This window comes from Osmerus mordax, chromosome 12 (assembly GCF_038355195.1).
Source record: "Osmerus mordax isolate fOsmMor3 chromosome 12, fOsmMor3.pri, whole genome shotgun sequence".
NCBI lineage: Eukaryota > Metazoa > Chordata > Actinopteri > Osmeriformes > Osmeridae > Osmerus > Osmerus mordax.
In genome coordinates, this window is record NC_090061.1 from 5,890,837 (window position 1) to 5,911,674 (window position 20,838).

General features: G+C 43.0%; 3 protein-coding genes across 4 annotated transcripts; 1 reads left to right on the plus strand and 2 right to left on the minus strand.

Annotated features, from left to right (window-relative positions):
• Nucleotides 1-4,148: 4,148 nt before the first annotated feature.
• LOC136954424 (LON peptidase N-terminal domain and RING finger protein 3-like) lies at nucleotides 4,149-11,965 on the minus strand. Of its 2 annotated transcripts, none has more exons than XM_067248055.1 (12): nucleotides 11,253-11,965; nucleotides 10,466-10,584; nucleotides 10,071-10,193; nucleotides 9,759-9,911; nucleotides 9,281-9,524; nucleotides 8,893-8,983; nucleotides 8,602-8,716; nucleotides 8,186-8,307; nucleotides 7,902-8,060; nucleotides 7,418-7,580; nucleotides 7,081-7,230; nucleotides 4,149-6,959 (listed from the first exon to the last, which is right to left on the minus strand). In XM_067248055.1, the coding sequence occupies exons 1-12, from the start codon at nucleotides 11,887-11,889 to the stop codon at nucleotides 6,801-6,803; spliced, it is 2,235 nt and encodes a 744-aa protein (XP_067104156.1). In that variant the 5' UTR covers nucleotides 11,890-11,965; the 3' UTR covers nucleotides 4,149-6,800. The 2 variants fall into 2 exon arrangements, with proteins under 2 accessions (XP_067104156.1, XP_067104155.1); XM_067248054.1 differs by having other exon boundaries at nucleotides 9,281-9,527.
• Nucleotides 11,966-12,468: 503 nt separating this feature from the next.
• commd5 (COMM domain containing 5) lies at nucleotides 12,469-15,177 on the minus strand. Its single transcript, XM_067247908.1, has 7 exons — nucleotides 14,965-15,177; nucleotides 14,629-14,789; nucleotides 14,484-14,512; nucleotides 14,289-14,339; nucleotides 14,028-14,123; nucleotides 13,760-13,835; nucleotides 12,469-13,199 (listed from the first exon to the last, which is right to left on the minus strand). The coding sequence occupies exons 1-7, from the start codon at nucleotides 15,095-15,097 to the stop codon at nucleotides 13,098-13,100; spliced, it is 648 nt and encodes a 215-aa protein (XP_067104009.1). The 5' UTR covers nucleotides 15,098-15,177; the 3' UTR covers nucleotides 12,469-13,097.
• Nucleotides 15,178-15,270: 93 nt separating this feature from the next.
• Nucleotides 15,271-19,067, plus strand: fam199x (family with sequence similarity 199, X-linked). Its single transcript, XM_067248312.1, has 7 exons — nucleotides 15,271-15,363; nucleotides 16,129-16,304; nucleotides 16,964-17,183; nucleotides 17,350-17,502; nucleotides 17,729-17,890; nucleotides 18,237-18,491; nucleotides 18,753-19,067. The coding sequence occupies exons 2-7, from the start codon at nucleotides 16,138-16,140 to the stop codon at nucleotides 18,924-18,926; spliced, it is 1,131 nt and encodes a 376-aa protein (XP_067104413.1). The 5' UTR covers nucleotides 15,271-15,363; nucleotides 16,129-16,137; the 3' UTR covers nucleotides 18,927-19,067.
• Nucleotides 19,068-20,838: the final 1,771 nt, after the last annotated feature.

Genomic DNA, 20,838 nt, shown 5'->3' on the forward strand with positions numbered 1-20,838 from the left:
AATGTAGTTGACCCAGTTCTGGTCCTTGGTTTGGTGGACGAGTTTAAACGTGGATGGATTTAGATCTGGACTGAGCTGAGGGTTTCTTTGTATTTATTAAATCTCTGACATGTACGTTTTATGTATTTTGGTTGTATTTTTGTATTGCCTTTTGAAAGTGTGTGGTTGTACATAAAATGTGCAGTAAATAACAAAAATGTTCCCTGTTCTGTTTTTCTAACTGTACTGTAAATGTTACTGTAAAAGTTTTTTTTTAGATTGAGGTCAAGGAATGAACTAATCCAATGTTTTTTTATCACGTCTGTCTTGTACATCTGGATGCTCTTAACATAAAAAATGACCAAATATGGTTCTGTATACAGAGTCCTTGATTAAATACCACCTTCGTTATGCAGGGAGGGCTGACCTAAATAGAAGTCTTTGAGCACCCACTGTGGTCAAAGACATCTGCAGTAGCAAATACAATCCACAAGGGGGCGAACAAACACAGAAAGAGAACCTGGTTATCCGTGCTTCCTACAGTGATTGCAAGTCAACAAAATTGCTCATACTTTTGACAGAATGTTTGAACCCTCATGTACTGTATTATTCAACTTGAAACCTCACATTCTTTAGTCACGTAACTCGTTTTCTTGTGGAGATGCTGTTGACACCCGTTGCACAACACTAGTCAGAACGGCACAGCCTGACCTCCTCTAGACACAGCTTGTTGTGCTTTATTCGGGGTTGCACAAGCAGTGCATTACTCATATCAAGGTCTTTATTAAGGCTGAGGGAAAAAGGCAGCATTCTACGCCCACCCTGGTCTGTCTGGGGCTGGTGTGTGGCCTCACAGAACGAGCACAGTTATATAAACTGTTGTGAAGTCATCAGGGGACAGTCACAGTATATCAACACGGTGTCCTGTAATGTTCATAAGGCACTAGAAACTCATTTGCGGCCTGAAATAACGATGGTAGATTTCAATGCGACTGTTGAAAGTTGGGCATACAATAATACTTTCAGATGCATGGGTCAAATGCTTTTGGCTAATACATATTGAATTTTTTATATTATTCAATACAATCTAAGGAAAATGTTCAGTTCAGATTTGACCTCTGTTCTGTGCTTTGGAAGGTGGGCTTGCTGTGACATCGTCATGGACACTAATCTGCTCTGTGTATTCAGATGACAATGGTGAATAGGAGAAGGGTGTTAGCCAGTGTGGTGACTCGTGAAATCTCTATTGTGCTTCATAACCCTGTGTGCCGGGTCACCGTGGGTGAGAGGGGCTGGACTTGGCCCCCGTGTATGTGGGGGAAACCCTGACCAGTGTCACTCGTTGAGATGTTTCACATATTTTCACTGCTTCTATTCTATGTTACTAGATGTATTCAGGCTTATTTAGGAAGCAAAAGAAAGGTCCTAGCTAGAGTGGACATTATCAGACCTGAGTTCAGTACTGTACGATTTCAACAAAATAGTGTTCTTTGTTTATTTGGATCTCAGTAAACTGTCGACTTATGCAGCAGCTCCTCTTACACTTGAAGAGCACTTGATCATGTTTACTCAGCTCTATCCAACTTCTGGAACAATCCCAAAACAGACCACACTCTGGGTTGCATCAAATGAGTCTTAAACGCTCCAACATACATGTATGTTGCAAGAGAGAGAGACAGACACGGACAGATGTCGAAAGCACCAATGTCACACTAATACCAAACTGTGAGTGGCCATGACTGTAAATGACACAGATTCAGCAGTGCTCTGGCTGGGTGGTTTGTGGCCATCCAGGCTTTGCCTCCGTGACAGGAGGTGGCCTCGTTGAGCAGCTCAGCTCTGGCGTCTCCTGGTTGCACAACCAGGCTGTCCTCGGCTGCTTAAGCCCATTAAAACGATGCGTTGGCAATCGATGGTGGCCCAGCCGGGCTGTCATCTTACAAAGCTGACTGAGACACAAGGCCGGCCTGTCTGTCTGTCTCTAGGTTACACAACTATCCTGTTGGATTGAGGTGTTGACACTTACTGTGGTGCGCAGGGGTCACTTCATTACAGTTGGGAACATTTGTACACTTTGTGTAAAGTTGTTGATTTCACAGTCACGAGGTGTTTGTGCACAAATGGATAATGGTTCCGTTTTGTGTAATACATTTTGTGTTATCTACTCAATATATTGAGTATATTGTATACTCAAAGTACTTCTACAGTGAATGCATCTCACACAATAATAATAATAATCCTAATCCAAAATATAGATGTATTTGTGTATGCAAGCGTTTCAGTATGGAAGCGAGTACCAATCTATCAGTGTACTGGGAGGAGGTTTTGGAGGAGTACTGTGGGATGTTTCCTCTGTCCTGCTCTCAACCCAAAGCACCAGAGGCAATTCCACAAAACAGACCCTGCTGCTGCACCACAAAAACAACTCTGGCCTAACTCCTTGACCAGATACCAGGTGGTTCTCTCCTACCCTATCATTGTCATCACAGTTTTGTTTGTGCATACACATTCCTACTCTACACCTATCCTATACATTTATTATGTGAACTGCCTCGTAGTACCGTACACCGTTCAGATCAAGCATGTTCCCCACTCCCCCGTGCCATGCTGTTTCTCACTGTAACTTGACAGTTCAGCATGTACCTCCTGATGGCTCACAGAGATGCATCAAAGGTATTTGTGTCAGGGTCGTTTTGTGTACTATTTTGTTTGGCTCTCAAGGAGTGCGTGAAGAATCCCTTACATGGTACTCCCTACACAGCATATCGCTATGTCTCCATTTCTCAATATCTCTCTCTCTCTTTCTCTCTGTCAAACTGTCATCACAAACCATGCAAACAGCCTTTTAAGACAGCCTCCCTCTCAGCTTTTCCAACAGTAGTTGCTGTTCTCAGATCTGCTCCGTGTCATGTCCCGTATCTGACTTGTTTCAAATCTGGGGTGGAAAAGCTGATCCCAGTTCCCTTCCAGTCCTCACACTTAGCATCTGGCATGTGTCACCTAACAAACACATAACATCACCACAGAGACAAACAACAGACAAACAGGCCACTTAACCTACCAAATGCCTTTTTTTCTGGGTGAGTTAGGTAACTGCTCTCCCAGAATGCAATGCTCTGTCCTAGTTAAGCCTGCTGCGTTACATGTTTTAAAAAAATCGGGGGAAGGTTGTAGCAGCCAAGTTCCCATGGCGACGCCTGCATCTACTGACCTTCTCCTTAGACGTTACATAATGCTGCTTCTTGGCAGAGGGGGAGGGTGGGTGTTATGTGACCAGGGCTCTCTGGCCAGGGCATGCTGGGGAGGGATCTGATTGGTGGCAGATGCAGAGAAAGATTGCCTTGTACTGTACTGTGCAAAAGAATCCACTGGAACTGTGCTGCTGTTTGGTAGGAACAAATGGAACTGGGCTCAGACCTCAGTTTGTGACTCACAAAGTTTGTTTTGTGTGTGTGTGTGTGTGTTGATTAACCTTGAAATAGAAAAAAAAAGTCCTTTCAAATAAAGATATCATATACCATAGGAATGAGCCTAAATAAAGCAGTCTTCTTTTCACTAGAACTGGCACCATTCCTAGACACTGTGCTGAATAGCACTCTTTCTGTGTGCAAGAGAGAAAGAGGGTGTCAGTGACACAGCCCATGCAGAGAATCCCATATAACCTGATAGGCTGCAGATGCAGATAACCCATTTCTAAGTTTATGCAACCCCCCGTCCCCGCTGCCCCCCTTATATAAGCGTTATTAAACATATCTCCCCTCCCACCCTCTCCTCTCTGTCACAGACCAGACCATAGGTATCCAGGAGATCACAGACCCGCCCGCCTCCATTCACCAACTCACCTCCCAGAGTCCTCCAGGAGCAGAAAGAGGGGCAGGCCAGCAGAATGTGGGTCAGTGGGTTACAGGAGGCAGGGGAGGGCGGAAAAGGGGAGTGGCTTAGCTTCTTCTCCTTCTCTGACCTACATTTCTCCGAAGCGTTGCATAACTCCTGCTCGCCTGCTTGCTCCCTGAGACCTGCACTAAATAGGTTCGATGTACCACCACTCATCTCCCTCCCATCCAGCTTCTGTAACTTTCTAAAGTCTTCCACAGAGCTCTGCCGTTCCTCACAGTCTGCTGTTCTAACCACCTAAGTGGGACATGAAAGAAAAAGAGGCAGGAACTGTGTGTGTGTGTGTCCTCTGCATCACAGGGATCCAGAGCTTCATCTTTTTTATTCAGAAGTGTTCTTGTTTAACTGTACATAAACGTTGCATACTAATTACTATATCAAAAACAGACATGTATAACATCAGAAAGATGTCGAACAACGTACATTCATTTTTGTAAACACGCATACAGTTAGAGGCCATTTGTTATACAACCACTGAATAAGCCTCATGGTCATCGTCATCGAAACCAATAACAACACATTGATAATAATCAATGAGAGCGTTGTGCGGAAGAGCTACAAGGGTTTTTCCAGAGGTAGATTTGACTGAGCTTGTTAGTCAAAGGCCGAGTGCAAAATTTAAAACAACATTTTTGAATTTCTGGGTCGATACTGGGTTTTGCCAATTTCTATGGAATAACTGAATGGAGCTTTGCATAGCTGAAGAACAGTTTGGTTTAGGTTACGTGCGACTAGTCATACACATAGGATGTGGCTTATTGGATAAGAAACTGTATTTTAGACTGTATCCTTGACATAATGTATGCCAAAAGAATTCACAGTATCAATTTTCAAATTCTTGACCCTGGGATCTCAATGATGTCAAAAATCGGCCAATTTATGACACACTCAATTGAAACAATAAGACTTTGTAATACAATATCTACTACCAATATTTTGATAAGTGCAAGGATCATTATTTTTACATCTTCAAGAAACTAGGAACTAGTTCCTAATTTCTGCATTTGGGCCAAATCTCTTTAGAAATGTCATTGAATTTGCTTTGCTACCTTTCTGCAGCTACCTCATTTTGAACAGCATGGGATGGTCGAGTGACAACATGGAAGCAATCCAACTTAAGGCACTAAACATGTTCAAAAGGATATCTGTGTTCTTCTGCTACAGCTTATGATCAACTGGAGAACAGTTTGAAAAACACAAGACATCAGGTTCAAATGATTGGAAATAAATAAATAACAAATAACACAATCTTATCAGTCTGTGGTGTTACAGGCTTGTTGCTCAGCCAAGAAAGATTATTTTTACGTATCCAAAGTTGAACAGGCATATTGAGGAACATTTGGGTCATTGCAACACAATTTCCAATACAGAGAGCAAAGAGAATTTCTTAGGGCAATAAGTTGAATTCCAGCTATTCGATACCAAACACCCTAAACATTAACAGGAAACTGTCAGGGTGGTCAGACTGATATTCCAACTGCAGTACTGAAAGCTGATACTTCCCAACAACTGTAATTGCAAAGTGACATTCAACTAGTTCTACCCCCTTTCTCAGCCAATCTCTGGTATGCAGAAATAAGAGCAGTTATTGCCATTACTGTTTTAAGTTGTTGTGGCCTTTGAACAGTCCATTAAGTTCAGAGAATATATTTATGCCACAGATAACTGAGGATATATGCCTGTACAGTCCTCTATACAGTTACATGGTATTGGCCCTTCGAATACAAAACATCTTGCATTTATACACACATTTCTTTAACAAAACCATCCTTGACCAATAGGTTTTGTAGAAAAAGGACAACATCATGACATGGAAATGATAGTAGAAAACGATGAAAAAGTGTGGCGAACAAAGGAATATGTATCATTCAACGTTGAAAAACGTACTTTTCTGAAGGCAAGGTTCAGTAACCTCTCACCAAAAAGCATGCAGGGAAATCGTTTGTAGTTGGGGAAGCACTACAGACCATATCCCAGTCAATTACATACTTTCCCTTACTCAAACTAGAAGTGCAAGTTGAACATATAAATACCAATAAATACTTGATCCTTAATTGTACCTAGTATAGCCACCAACAAACCAAAGTCAAGTACACCGAATAAATACTTTTGAAGCGTGTTCGTTTGAACTCAAGGTTTGCACTGTTTGGTGCTGTTCTATTGTGCTGTGTGAAGTACTTCTTCTTTCTAGTATTTACGAATGGTAAATGACCCAGGTCTTTTATACCTTCACTGTGGGTCAGGGAAACATATGATAATCCTCTGAAGAAAAAAGTGACTAGTCTAGGCCTCAATGGAACTCAGATACACTTGGTAGTTGGTTTGTCTGGACAGAATAGTCCTTTTCTCAAGTTTTTTATATGTATGTTGGTAGGTGTTGATTTAATAGGTTAAACCCTTTGGAAACAAGCTATCTATTAGTTCGGCTTTCGGCATCCTGCTCATGTAAACAATATTGCATGCACACACGTTTATAAATAACGGGGAGGATAAAAATATAAAACAAATCATTGACACAAAATCCATATCAGTCTTAAAGCACTCAGATTCAAAGATCACGGTCCATTTCAGCTTGTAGTTCTTGGAAGAAGGAGGGAGAAAGCAAACTTGGTAGGAAGACACCCAATCTTCAACGCACAGATAGTGAAGAATCATTGTCACTTTCTTGCCCAAGTCTAGTTTTACATAAAGGCTTGATAACTCAGCGATTTGGTCTTTTTTTGTTTGTTTTGCAAAACGTACAGTCAGACAGATAGCCACTTAGACGAGGAAGTCCTTGTAGGAAGTATCTCTGGGGTTGGGGGGGGAGCTACATGAGGGGTATATAAGGGAGGGGGGCTGTCCTCAGGGACAGTTCAGTGGGACACTGAGACGGTCTCTGAGGCTAGGGGGCGTGGAGGATGCGGAATGAGCGAGGCTGTTTAGAGTCACCGCTGGCGATTGCGGGCCATGAAGAGCAGCACCCTGCGGATGCCGCTGAGGCGGTCCTTGAGGGAGGTGAGTGCGAGGAAGGGCAGCTGGGCGCGACCCTCTAGGGGCAGAACTGCTAGCAGCCACCAGCACCAAGACGGACCGTTGGGACTGGCCTGCAAAGAGACCAACGGAGTTACGGTCAGTACTACCACTCTCGGCTTGTGTGTGTGTGTGTGTGTGTGCAGGTGTGTGTCCCCCCAGAGTTTTTAGTCCAGGGTTGTATTTGTACCGTACCTGAGGCTGGGAGTCTTTCTCTGGCATGGGTCCGAAGTGGCCCACGATGCGCTCCTTCTGCTCAGGCTTCAGGGAGTTGACCCAGACCAGGGCCTGGTCGTACACTGCATCATGAAGACACTGCAGCTCCTGCTCCGCCAGCCCCTCCACCTAACGCAACCACATCATGGCTCACATTATAGAATACTCCCTGATTAGGAACTGAGAAAGGAGTAACAATGCTTACACTTGGAACGTTTTACCATGCTAAACAAATCCTTTGAAAGCTTTCAACGATGAAAAATTACGGTTTGAGCAAAATGACATTGTATTCATCTGTGTGGTGGTGCTCTCATACCTTGACGTCCTCCAGGTACTCGATGTTGGCTGTGTTGTAGCCGTCCCTCTGGCTGTGCTGGATGACCTTGAACCTCCTGCGGCCGATGGTGTCCGCCACCGAGCGTCCGTCGGCGAAGAACTCCACGTTACGGATCTCTAGCAGGCAGCCATAGTCCGCAAACCTGGAAGTGAAGGAGAAACGGTGAATATGTCACTTCATTAAAAATGTCTACGGATAAGGCAAACAAGACGAGCTAAACCCACATGCTAAACCCGTACCACTAACTGAATTACACAAATTATTTCTATGATATTTTGCCAGTGTACGATTTGCATATTGATACTCCTATTGAGGGAGTTCTTTGGTTTGACTTTGTTTTCCATTGTCTAACCATGCTTTTAAAATCAGTTTTTAAGATTACACAAATAAAAATTTTGGGAATCATTACAATCCTGATAATTCCTGAGTATCTAAGCGGTGAGGTCCCCAGTGCGGCACCCACCCTTTGAGGGAGTCCCCCAGACACATCCCAAACTGCTTGGTGCCAGTCTCCATGCATCTGCGGATCATCAGGCGGTAGCAGGGCTCGAAGATGTGCAGCGGACAGGGCACAGTGGGAAAGGCCATGGTGCAGACAAAGATAGGCACGTTCTTGTTGAGACTGAAACCACAAAAGGAAAAGACATTGGTTGGGGGAAAAAAGTACTAATGTACTGTACATGGAACTCCTGCCTCAATGTTACAGCTGCCCCTGTCAACTAGTCCTACTGGGACTGAGGTTCTTACTTGGATAATTCAGCCATTTCTTCCTGGTTGACGTTCTGCCTCTCCAGTAGCTCTGTCGGCAGGTACTTGTAGATAAGGTTCTCCATAAGGATGGTCTTACAGTACTGCCTCTGAGCCAGGTACTGGTTGGACGGGCAGAGAAGGAGGGATACACGCATTAACACTCCTGTGTTGCTGAACAACATTTAGATAACGGCAGAATCTTTTAGTATTTTTATTTTACAAAACAATTTACATTCTTCATTGTTAATTGAAATCCCCCTTCCATTGAGTTTCCAACAAAGGCTGGTCCTCACAGTTTGATATGTGATGCAGCATGTAGTAAAATGGTGGTAAAAGTTGTTTGTTTTCTGTTAATGGATTATATAAAGGGGTATATGTACATGCAGTGGTCTGGTTAACACCAGTGTGCTTACCTCAGAAAGCTCCTCCTTGCAGAGGGGACACTTAGGGTTGTGGTCCAGACACCGTTCCAGACACTTGAGACAGAAGGTGTGTCCACAGGGAGTGGTGACAGGCTCATAGAACAGCCTAAGGGACACCAGGGAGAAAAGGGCACAATGTGTTGCAAAACAATAGTACCAGCTTTACCACTCCAATGTACACAATACGTGCTCTGCGTAAGCCAGCCTGTTTAGGTAATGTTTTATGTTCTTTGTATTATTGTTGTATTTTGTGATGGAGTAACTTTCAGTTTGAGTCTTTACCTCATGCAGAGGGAACACTCCAGGTCTGTGGGGTCAATAAGGTCTCCCACCACCTCACTCCAGGACGTATTTCTTTCGCTCTGGACGACCTCTGGAGATGACAAAATCATGGCAAGGTTTAGCACACCTTAACCACTACTACCTCACTATGATATCACCTTGGATAAAGGTTCTAGTATGTGTTGGTCATGAATTGGGGGAACAATACAGTATTTTGCATTAAGTTACAAATGTGCATAAATGCCACCCTTTGTCATAAAAAGAGACGATGCTAGCCATATCTATACAGCATTTGTCCCATGCCTGTCTAAAGGCAACTGTAACGCAATTATTTGAATTCAGATTCAAACTCGGAGGGAAGGTGACAAAAACAAGTCTCAAGGCTCACCGGAATGTGGCCGCTTGCTGGCGTCTTCGCTAATGTCCTCATCTGTGCTACGTTTGCGCTTGAGAAAAAGGCTCCTGTCGATGACGGTGGCGTGAAGAGCTCCATCGACCTCCTCCTCTTCACCTTTGACCTTGCAGCACTCGGTCTTCCCCCTCGGGCAGGCTGCTTGCCTGGGGTCGGACTGGGGACAAGGGGGGGCCAGCTTGTCCTCAGAGGCTGTTCTGCTGGTGTTGACCACCTTGCACTTCTGGGAGGGAGTCGTATGTATGTCAGTCACCATGTTCTGACTTCATTGCTCATAGTATTTTTCACTAGAGGGGCTAATAACATATTATATGAATACATTAACGTGACTATTCTCTATTGTATAATTGTTAGAGGGATAAAGGATGGGTCAGACAATGAACATACTAGTTAGCCAAACATGCATAGTGAAATAGCAGCAACTCTTCCAGACATGGTAAAAAGAGCCTCTCACCTTGTAGGGCTGGGCAGGGTCTACAAGCCTGCCAGAGGTGGGGTGGTGTAGGATGGAGCCTTTAATTCTGGATCTGGAAGATATCAGACTTGAACAGTCCAGCATCCTGGTGTGGACATGGTCAGTCTCAGGGCCCAAGAGATCCGCCAGGATCTACAGAAAATAGACAAAGAAAAAGGGAAGGGATTATCGTCACCGCCAGCATCAATATGGCTTTTGTGCCTTCAATTCAAGTTTGAATGATTTGGTAGTGTTTGACAGTAATGCATTTTACTAGAACATTGATATGAACATTTAAATCATATTACTAACCTTCTGAGCCTCTGTTCTGGCTACTTTGCAGTCAGACTCTAAGGAAATACAGACTAGGTATTCTCTTAAAGCTTCTTCTGTCTTCCCAAGAGTGACAAGAGCTTGAGCTCTCTTTATGTGTCCCTATGGGAAGGTAAAATGTGGTTAATGATCCTCCTACACTGAGCTGCAACACAAAGTATAACACAAACACATATAAAACAATAAAAGTAAATAAGATACAGGGGTAAAGGTTTTGAGTGGGTAATTAAACATTTGTTTTGAAGCTAATATATTACTCAGAAGATATTAGGTGGAAGGGCAATTTAATCTTTCAGTGGGCAACACCCAACCCTGCCCATCTTGTGGTGCCAGCTCTACTGATGTGCTGTATATTTCTAATATGTAAACCTCACCTTTGACCACAGAGGCATGAGTTTGCAGGCCAGTTCTGCATCACGTAGGGCATCCTCATAGTTCTTTAGACTGTAATTGATCTGTGATCGATTGCTGAATAACACATGGTCCCTTGGTGCTGGACATTAAAAAAAGAGAGAGACAGAACTATTTGACACATGGACTTGACAGAACAATAATGTATCTTCAGTTGTCTTCAATCCACGTGATTTTCGATAACATTCAAGATCAGTATACCTTTGCACATCTAAGCAAATAACTCTATATAATGATGCATGCGTATTAAAGATAATGAATTGTCTAATGTAATCTGTGTACACTAGGTCACCACCAGTCAGTGAAACCTAGTGCTGCAACTGGCAGTGAACTGAGGTATACCCTTGACCTACATATGCAGTTTTATTGTTGTTACACAATGAGGAAAAGCACCGACGCACGCCTTTACGTAATATTTAGTCTTCTAACATACATAACATCTTATTCAACTACCACGCGCTGACCACTTCTGGTATGACGCTGTCCAAGTCCAGAGGATAGGGAATACAATATTAACCTACATTACGTTTGCGGATCAAATATTACAATGTACTTATTGCTGCAGTCAGTTAACAATACTGCTAATTAACCTGGACATTTCGTCTATAAAATAGAAAATGCGCATTGGTTAAAAAAAATATATAAAAATGTATAAACTATGCTGTTGTCTGGGAGTTTAAATTGTAAGCAACCTAAAGGCTCAGTTTAAACATATATATATATGTAAATATATATATATATTAATCTTACCTATTTGTATTGCTTCGTTGTATTTTTCCAAAGCAGCTCCCATTCTTTTTTCTGCGTACAATCCATTCCCCTCACGTCTCAACTGAACAGCATGTAATTGAATAGGAAACCACTTCGAAAGCAAGTTACTGAGAATTACATTAACTCTGTAACTGTTAACATCGGCAATTTTGGAACTGTCATTGCACTCTTTGCAACAGACGGGAGTCTTTTCTCTATCCAGGCACTTTTTACAAAAGCAATGTCCGCAAGGCAATGTAACCGGCTCATACAGAAATCCATAACATATCCTGCATGAGAAAGCATCGTATTCTTTAACGTCGCCCTGTAGCCGGTGGTGATCATTTGCGTCCTCCTTTCTTTTAATACTGTAAACGAGATATTCTATCAGATTTTCCAGGTGAACAGGCCGTAGTCTTTCGATTTCTGAGGCTTTCTTGTACATTTCGAAGGCTTCGGGTACCTTACCACCGTACGCGAGAGCATCTGCCCTCTTCACCAACAGTTCCAGCTGAGAAGCAGGATCGTTGATGTGCAGCAGTTGGCATTCGTAGATGTCAGCCGCCAGCTCGAAGTTTTTAGATTGAAACGCTTCAGCCGCAAGCTGCAGCATTCCATTCGCGCACTCCGTACCCATGTTAGGTGGGGATGTAATGGCAATAGATTCAATGTTGCCTACTTGGAAGTAAATGGTCAAACTGTATTCCACTCATTTTCTTAGCTCCTCGCCCTCTGTTCAGCTCACTACTTTGCGGCGACAGCATCGTACACCATTAATGATATTCTCAATGAAAAAAAAAAAGCCTTACGTAAACGTTGTCATGTGACCAATGTCAGCTCTTCTCATTGGATAAGTATCTTAAACTGTTACAAAACAATTCAGTTGTAACAACGAAAGTGTCGGGACAACTGATCTAATTCGGTCAACGTCCTGAGGTGAGATTTACAAATTTGCATAGATTTAGCGCTCGTTTCTAGGTTACGATTGTAGCATTTAGCTATACAGAGGACCTACGCAGTTATAGGCAGTTGTCAGATAAGATTGCCTAAGGTGTAGCTTAACAATAATGACTCAATGTCTCAATATCAAGTTGACAGATCACATTTAATCAGGCTTACACTTTCATAAAACGATTATTAAACGGTATTAGACATGAGATTACTGTCTACACCTGCAGTATAACCCCCCCCCCCACACACACACACACACACACACACACACACGCACACACACACACACAACTGGTAAGGATATATAGGTCGTCTGGTCTTGCATATTAACTCAAACCCATTTACACAGCCTGGTCTATATCAGGTTCAGGCCAACCATGCCCGGAAACTTCTGTGACTCTGAAAGTGGGCCATCAGGGTAACGCCGCCAGCTTGTCTAGACTTCGCCCTAGCAACAGGGCTTGACCCATTGCTCAATTTGACCTCAGTGATACTTAAGAGGTCAAATACTCTGCAATTTGTCAATCAAAGATTTAATTCAGAAACATAACAAAGTAAAAAATACAGCAATGACATTTGTAGTAGGCTATCTCCAAAATGTTAGAAATATTCAAATCCTGGAATTGGATAATATTTTGACCACACATTCAACTTACATTCAATAAGCATCGAACAAATTATTACATAGTGAGATGTGTTGCAAATAAGTATCGTAGTGGATCCAATAACAAAAACACATGTTGGTCCTTGAACCAGTGCTTTCCCATCCGTTTTCAGTCCTACCAATTACCAAACTATGGTCCTTCTACCAAGAGTGAAGGGCCTGCGTATGGCCAGTCTGGACCATAGACAATCACCAGCAGACATCGCGTCTATAGGGAGACGACCGAGCAGTCAGTCTTGAATCTTTAACACACTCCTCTTCTCCAGGTCATTCATCTCTTTCAGGATGAGTGCCACATTGTACCGTAGCTCCTGAAACTTGGAAACTGGAACCTGGAGGAATATAAATACATTAAGAAAACAACCAAACATGAGTCTCCTTTTCAGCTGGTGGTACTATTTTTTCCAGATTGTTGTGTTTTCCTTACCTTGGATAATGCCAATATATTAAACTATTGGAATGTTGCTTATGACTTGGCATGCAATTTATACAAAGAAACAATGAAAAAGTAATTGAAACAATACACCCTGTGACATAATTAAAAAAAATGTTTTTGTCAGAATCTAAATATGACACAAAAAAAAGAAATGTTAACCTACAATAGTGCGGCACTAGTGCAATTTTAGAGCAGTTATATTTGTACATCCACACAGAAAGGAATATGGATATAGGTGATGATAGGTTTGTGATACAGAGCCTGTGATCTAATTACATAATCACTACAGCCAGTGACCTAATGAGGACAAGTATCAGTGTTATAGCACAAGTGCACATAACAGGGATTGAATCCTGGACACACATGACAATCAAGTCAATTTAGAAATAGATGTAAACCTTCAAAAGGACATTTTACTATATTGTTATATGGGTCTGTCCTAAAGGGTTATAGTACCTCAAAGCGATGTGCTTTTCCATCAGAGAGTTTCATCTGCATGAGAATAGAGGGTTGCAAGGCACGGGCCAGAGAGCTGCAGAGAGAACACAGACACAAGGAGGACGCATGCAATATTAATGAACTATTTCTAGTGTTTTCCTAATGTTCGTGAAAGAGCTCTGTATCAAACAACACTGCAGAAATTGCCACACATCTATGCTTATTGAGGCTATACCAAAGCCGGTGTGTCACACATTGCTTGGTCTAAGTTCCAAAGAAAATGTACCTGGTTGAAATAGCTACATCCACTCTCCATCTGAATTCCTCCATACCAGGTAGCCCTGTTCCTCGTTGGCTTGCTACAGCTTCCAGAACAGCTCGTCTGGGGACAAATGCAGACACAGTCACAATATAAACAAGCCACAAACACAGATTAAAAAATAAATAAAAATAGCCATCAGCAAGCAACAGCCACATACATATACATGTAGACTATGATGAGTGCTGTCAAATGTCAAAACAGATAAATGGTATAAATAAAACATACCGATTGCCAAAAACCACACTTGCTAAATCTGTGATGAATTCTTCTGGTATCCTGAAGTCAGAGAATAGATAACATTTACTATAATATAATAATAGCATGCAGTACTTGAATCAGGTTACTAAATTATGCAACTGTTTGTATGTCTCTGAGAAAAGGAATGGTTAAAGCATGATATTGAGCCATGAGACAGTGTACCTCAATTCCCTGAGATTGTCTTTGAAAGCCTGAAAGACAGTAAAGGCAAACATGGCATATGTTACATTGTCAGAACATGATGTTATGCAGAGGTCATACCAGTAGAGGTCCTACCTTTACATGCCTCACTATGCTAATTGCTTACCTCTTGTTTTAGAGAGGTGGTTGGGATGCGTAACGCCTCATTCAGGAGTCTGTACATCCCAGCTACAATGTGACTCAGTCGTTCCTCGGGTATGACACTTCTTTCAGCTATAGCCCTCATTGTTTCTTGGCAGTTTTGACCTTCTATGGCATTTACAACAGCTGAAAATTGAGAAAACATGTATTATTATAATTGTAAAAAGCCTGAAATGTGCTAAAGCATTTACGTTGGTTGGCGAGGCATTGCTGGCATACAACCAAAAAATACACATGCCGAATATAAAATGCATCCATAACAAATGAAGATTAATGTAGCTGCAGGGTCAGTTCGCGTTACCTTTTAGCAATTTTCTGAAGGTTTCATGGTCCAAGTCCTTCATGTGTTTAACCATCATTTCGATTTCTGATGGTATCCTTCCACCCAAAAAACTTGTCTCTGTGACCGAAGTCTTGTTGTGGCTTGCAGACATGATAAATCATATGCTGTTACAGGTTTTAAATGTATTAATGCTTCGCTGATGTTTTCTCCAAAAAATGTTTTGTTACTGTTGAACTAAGACCGCTTCCTTGTTGTGTCACATGACATGATATTGAGTCCTTCCTGTGGCAGTAGGTGGGGCGTTAGAGGGCGCTAAAGCTCCAACTCGATGACGTGTAGTGTAGGTTGTTGTCATAGCTGGGTCGGGAAGATTTGCAAATGCGGTGACAACGAGGAGTATTCTTTGATCAACGAAAGGTTTGCTCATTTTTCTTTAATTTAGATATCTAGATATTCAGCAATTATCTAAACAGTAGTAGTAGGTAGTCATTCATCGTTTATTCACCACCGAATACATGGTGAATAGGGCGCTTGCTAACAGCTTAGCTATGCTAAGTTGAGCTAAGTGAGTCAAAGATAGTCTACTGTAGCAGCTACATTAGCTAGCCAGTGTTGTGTGAGCAACACGGGAAGGCCCTAACCTGATGCCTACCATAGTAGGTTTTGTGTTCATTTGGCAGTGCAAACATTTCCAACATTTAGCTAAACTTAAGAGCTTTTGAGTAGCATAACAGTAATTAATTGGCTCGTCACGTAGGCTTAGTCTGATGCTAACTTTTGTTTGTTTTTTTGCCAAGGCCACTAGTAAGCTATTCGACATTATTAAGCTAGTTTAGTAGCTAGCGAAAGCGTATTACTAGCAGGTCGGTGATGGCTCGAAAAACAATCTTTCTAGAGGCCGTTAAAAGTTTAATTCTAGTCCTAGGGTTAGCACTGGTCTGTTATGTAGTTTGTTAGCAAGACACACAGCTATCATTCAACTACTGTAGCAATGTATTGCTAGCTAGCTATGTAACTACAAACCCAGCATAACAGGCCTAACGTTTTGTTTATCAACAGAATATGTGGCAACTGGCAAGTCAAATTCATATAAACTTCAAGAGATTAAGTATAATTTATATCGTAACATAACATGATTTTTGTTGTATTCTTATGGAATCTTGTCTCCGTCTGTGCATTAAGGTGTGAGAAATGTCTGACGCCCTGTACGAAAAGTTCCTTGCTCCAGAGGAGCCGTTTCCTCTCCTGTCCCAACGGGGTAACCCAAGTGAGGCAGGCACGCTTGATGTTAGTGACTTCGGCTGCCAGCTATCATCCTGTCACCGGACTGACCCTCTTCGCCGTTTCCATAGCAATAGGTAAGTACAGACTGCAGCAGCTTGCATTTCATACAGAATCAACCAACAAATCCTGATGGCATAAAGAAATCAATAGTTTGCCAAGTCACATAAGTTCTACATGTCTCCAGTAGGAATCTATTTGCTTTGGTATTTAAGAGTTTTTGAAACACACTATTTGGCCATTCTAGAAAATTCTGTGCTTCAAACTTTGTGGTAAAAAATGTGAGAATAGGCCCATTCCTTTCCAGTTTCAGCTTAATAATAGCACAAAGTGAGTTCCATACAGAAATATTTCAAGTTTATTGTGGAAAATTTGACTGGTCTATACAGAGATCCCATATCTTAATACCATCAGCTACATTAAGGACACATTCTAACACCATCTGCAAGCCAGATCAAGTCACCAAAAAATGTGTGCAAAAGTCCATAATACTTTTGTGGCTGAAGGATGTGGGATTTACTTCCAATGTTCCAACGTCTTTTCGATATCCTTCCCAGAAAAGTGAAGGCGGTTGTAGAAAATGTGTGAACCAACTCCCATATTAATTGGAATAAGAGGTTCAACAAACAGGTGTCCTGATCCTGAGCGGTGTCCACATACTATTGGCCAAATAGTGTATTTATTAGAAAACGTGAACAGTATAGCCCAACAACATATTCCATCCTCTTCCCACCAGATGGAATCTGACGTCATGTGGGACCAGTGTGGCGAGTTCCGAATGCAGCGAGGAGCTGTTCTCCTCTGTCTCTGTGGGAGACCAGGAGGACTGCTACTCTCTTCTGGATGACCAGGAGTTCACCTCCTTCGACCTGTTTCCTGAGGGCTCTGTGTGCAGTGACGTGTCCTCCTCCATCTCCACCTACTGGGACTGGTCTGACAGCGAGTTCGAGTGGCAGGTATTGCAGACTCTTAATGACATGACACATTTAGTATGTGTCTTTAAAATGTTAACTTTCCGACTGGAAAAAAGAGTGGGATTGATTTTGTTGACACTTTTTTGTTACCCAAAACACGCTTTTGGTAGATCAAAAAAAAATTAACCCCCCTCCCCCACCTTCCTAGCTCCCAGGAAGTGACATCGCCAGTGGGAGTGATGTGCTGTCTGACATTATACCAAGCGTTCCGAGTTCACCTTGCTTGTTCTCTAAGAGGAAAACTAAACCTCACAGGAACCTGGATGAACTGCCATGGAGTGCTATGACCAATGATGAGCAGGTATGGGGCCGACACACTCTCCTCTCTCCTGGGGTTGCAAAGCTACGGTTGTCCTGCTAGGTTTCAACCACAACACATCGTTCTCGAGTTTCACAACCCCTAGATCTGAAATGAACTTGTAAACGGTCCCGTGGGTCATCTTGTTCATTGGAATGTGTGTGTGTGTGTGTGCATGCGTGTGTGTGTGTGTGTGTGTGTAAATACAATTTTCTATGGGTGTGTCTAGGTGGAGTACATAGAATACCTGAGCCGTAAGGTCAGCACAGAGATGGGTCTGAGAGAGCAGCTGGACATCATCAAGATCATCGACCCCTGCGCCCAGATCTCACCCACAGACAGCGAGTTCATCATCGAGCTCAACTGTCTGACCGACGAGAAACTCAAACAAGTGAGATAATTTCCAGAGATGCCCTTAGTTTATATCCTGTGGTGCAACATGTTGTGTATGAATATGCTTTAGGTTTATCCATGCATGACTGGGGGTTAATAAAACCTAGGATGCCATAGCAGGGCTTGGCCTCATTCTGTAACAGATTTTTTTTACCAAGTCACTTGTCAACGCTCCAAAAATCAGCATAGCAAAAGAACACTGTTATTGTCCTTTGACTGAAATGTTAGCTTGTCCTGGACAATCAGAAGCATCAACATCAAACCTTAACCCCACACCCCAAACAGAACTCGGTGTGACTTTCCCTATCGTTCCCGGACGACTTACCCTCCATCTCCACCCCCAGGTGCGAAGCTACATCCGGGAGCACAGCCCCCGGCAGCGGGCGAGCAGCACCAGGGACGGCTGGAAGCGCAGCGGCCACAGCAGCGCCAGCACCAGTGGCGTGAGCGGGGCCAGCAGCAGCAACGCCAGCATGGTCAGCAGCACCAGCAGCTCCACCACGGGCTCCACCGCCTCCAACACCAGCACGGCCAACATCAGCCGTGCCCACAGCGACGGGAACCTGGCCAGCGCCGCCGAGCGCATCCGAGACTCCAAGGTAGAACTCGGCAATATTGATTCGGAACATGTAGCTGTGGGTGGCATTTAGCATAAAAATACGCTCGAATCATAATACGACACACTCAAGCTAGAGTTGAGGTGTCAGAAAACCAGAAGAAAGCAGTTCAATTTGACATGGTTTAGTAAGTATTTCACATACTGTAGTGTGCCCAGTGTTATTTTTGTGGCAGTTGAATGATCCTTTGGTAGGGTCCAGTGAAAGCTCCCCCCCTCACCTGTGTTTGGTGTGTCCCAACAGAAGCGTTCCAAGCAGCGGAAGCTGCAGCAGAAGGCGCTGCGCAAGCGCCAGCTGAAGGAGCAGCGGCAGGCCCGCAAGGAGCGCCTCAGCGGCCTGTTCCTCAACGAGCAGGTCCTCGCCCTGCGCGTCACCGAGGAGGAGGACCACAGCGACGACGTGGACGTTCTGATGTGACCACGGTGATCCCCGCTCAGTGCTCCCTCTACGCCTGCCCACTGAATACACCTACTCCCCCCCGTCCGTCCGCACAGCGCCGAGAGCTAGCCCCACGCCAGCCCCCCAACACCTTCTATACGCACACGCCCAGCCTCAACCGCTGCGTCTCAATAGTCTTACTCCGGTGGCTTCCCCTGTCCTGGTGTGAAGTCTGCCATTTACCACAGGTGTTGTTGACCTGGACAGGTGGGCGAGGGAGGCTCTCGCCCCCCCCCCCCCCCCCTGGTGGATATCCTCCATGTTGGTCTCACTTGTCCTTCAACCTTAAATCAGTAAAGGGTGGAGGGGACTGAAACGAGGGAAGGAAACTTGGAGACACTAGGAGAGGGTGCCACCTACAAGGTTTGATCTGACTGATTGGGAATCGCACACATTGTCCTGCAGTTGGCTTGTGAGTCTACTACCAAAGTTGGGAACATTGTATTGTCAAGTCCGACATTGACTTGTCTTTGGGTTAAATTTGCTTTTGTCCAGAATTATTGTCAGTGCAGTACAACATTCAATTTTGGTACTTGGTACTACAAAGCTCTCTGCTTTGCCGTAACCAACATTTTTGTTCGATTCTATGAAACCAAGAATCGTATGAATGTAACCAAGTATAACGGCTATGCTGTCTGCCTATTTCACGTAGACATTTCACAAGCTACTTGCATGTCAAATTCAAATATGATTGCTTCAGTGGGCAAGGTGACTAATTTATTGTTCCTTGGACTCTTGAGATGTATCCTGCATTTGATGTTAAGGGTTGTGGTTCCTCATCAAAGCTTAAGCAAACCTGCCGCTGTGGAAATGCCATCATTGATTACTATCTCATGCTTATATCTAGGACACCTGAATCAGAATTAAATACATTTTGAACACCTTATAGTAAAATGTGGTGTTCTTTTCATTGTGCCGCGGTTCAAAGTTTCATGTTTCATCTAATGTTGAAACATTCCCCAGCACGCAGCACAAAAACATAAAAGGTGACAACAATGAAAACATAAAATAAAAGTGTTATAGTATGTAAATGTTATCAATTTGCTTATTCTTCGTCTGCCTCATTTCATCTGAAGGCCTAGAGGGAGCACTGATGCTCTTGCATGCTAAATCACCACCACCATTCTCCATCTTGGTGAACTAACAGCTGAGATTTCTCATTTAGACAAACGCTTTCAACGCATCAATCCTATTTAAACGGTCCTTTTTAATTTGTAGAGACAACTGTCAAATGATCAAGTATTTGCTTCAAGATTCCCCTTTCTGTTCCATGTTTGACACCTTTTTGGATTTTGAGTTTGTATTCAGTTTGCCAGTGACAACATAAGCTGTAATCAAAAAGTATATATATATATATCTCTATCGTACAGAATGTGAAGGCTTGCTAGACTTGCCTGTAGCAGAAAAGCAGGACAAGGCTTTTGTCTTGACAGACTTATTCACACAGATTTTTCCAATAGGAAAATGCGATAGCAGTCTTACTCGATGTCACAAATATTTTTAAGTGTTTTTGTTTTCTCCTTGTTTTGTGTTTGTTTTGTGCATGGTGACAAGGGATGATGGGGAAAGAGAAAAAATATCTGTTCTTACAGTATTGAGCTTAAATGTCGGAACTGTCGTGGCTTTGAATAGTAAATGAGCCTTTTCTAGTTCACTAAGTAATAGGACTCGTTTGGTTTGGGGGGTTGATTCGGCAAAGAAGTTTCCTGATGCTATTCCATGTCCCCACCTTTCTGCTGTCGTTGACCGTTCATGTGAACAAAGTAAACCTATGAACCCTACACTTAACACTAACTGCTGTTCATTTGAAAATGTATTTACCTTAAGACGCTTTACTTTTCATGGTCTGTATAGTTGGCTGTCTGTTTTTGTTTTGTTTTTTTCTCTCTTG

What these genes read in the sequence shown, in the direction of transcription:
- commd5 (XM_067247908.1), bottom strand. Translation starts at nt 15,097, where the DNA reads ATGTCTGCAAGCCACAACAAGACTTCGGTCACAGAGACAAGTTTTTTG. An exon ending in GACAATCTCAGGGAATTGAG is followed by an intron (nt 14,340 to 14,483) that starts GTACACTGTCTC and finishes CTCTGACTTCAG; the next exon opens with GATACCAGAAGAATTCATCA. An exon ending in AGTGTGGTTTTTGGCAATCG is followed by an intron (nt 14,124 to 14,288) that starts GTATGTTTTATT and finishes ATTTGTCCCCAG; the next exon opens with ACGAGCTGTTCTGGAAGCTG.
- LOC136954424 (XM_067248054.1), bottom strand. Translation starts at nt 11,889, where the DNA reads ATGGGTACGGAGTGCGCGAATGGAATGCTGCAGCTTGCGGCTGAAGCG. An exon ending in CAACGAAGCAATACAAATAG is followed by an intron (nt 10,585 to 11,252) that starts GTAAGATTAATA and finishes TTTAATGTCCAG; the next exon opens with CACCAAGGGACCATGTGTTA. An exon ending in GAGTGTTCCCTCTGCATGAG is followed by an intron (nt 8,717 to 8,892) that starts GTAAAGACTCAA and finishes GGTGTCCCTTAG; the next exon opens with GCTGTTCTATGAGCCTGTCA.
- fam199x (XM_067248312.1), top strand. Translation starts at nt 16,138, where the DNA reads ATGTCTGACGCCCTGTACGAAAAGTTCCTTGCTCCAGAGGAGCCGTTT. An exon ending in CTATGACCAATGATGAGCAG is followed by an intron (nt 17,503 to 17,728) that starts GTATGGGGCCGA and finishes GGGTGTGTCTAG; the next exon opens with GTGGAGTACATAGAATACCT. An exon ending in AGCGCATCCGAGACTCCAAG is followed by an intron (nt 18,492 to 18,752) that starts GTAGAACTCGGC and finishes GTGTCCCAACAG; the next exon opens with AAGCGTTCCAAGCAGCGGAA.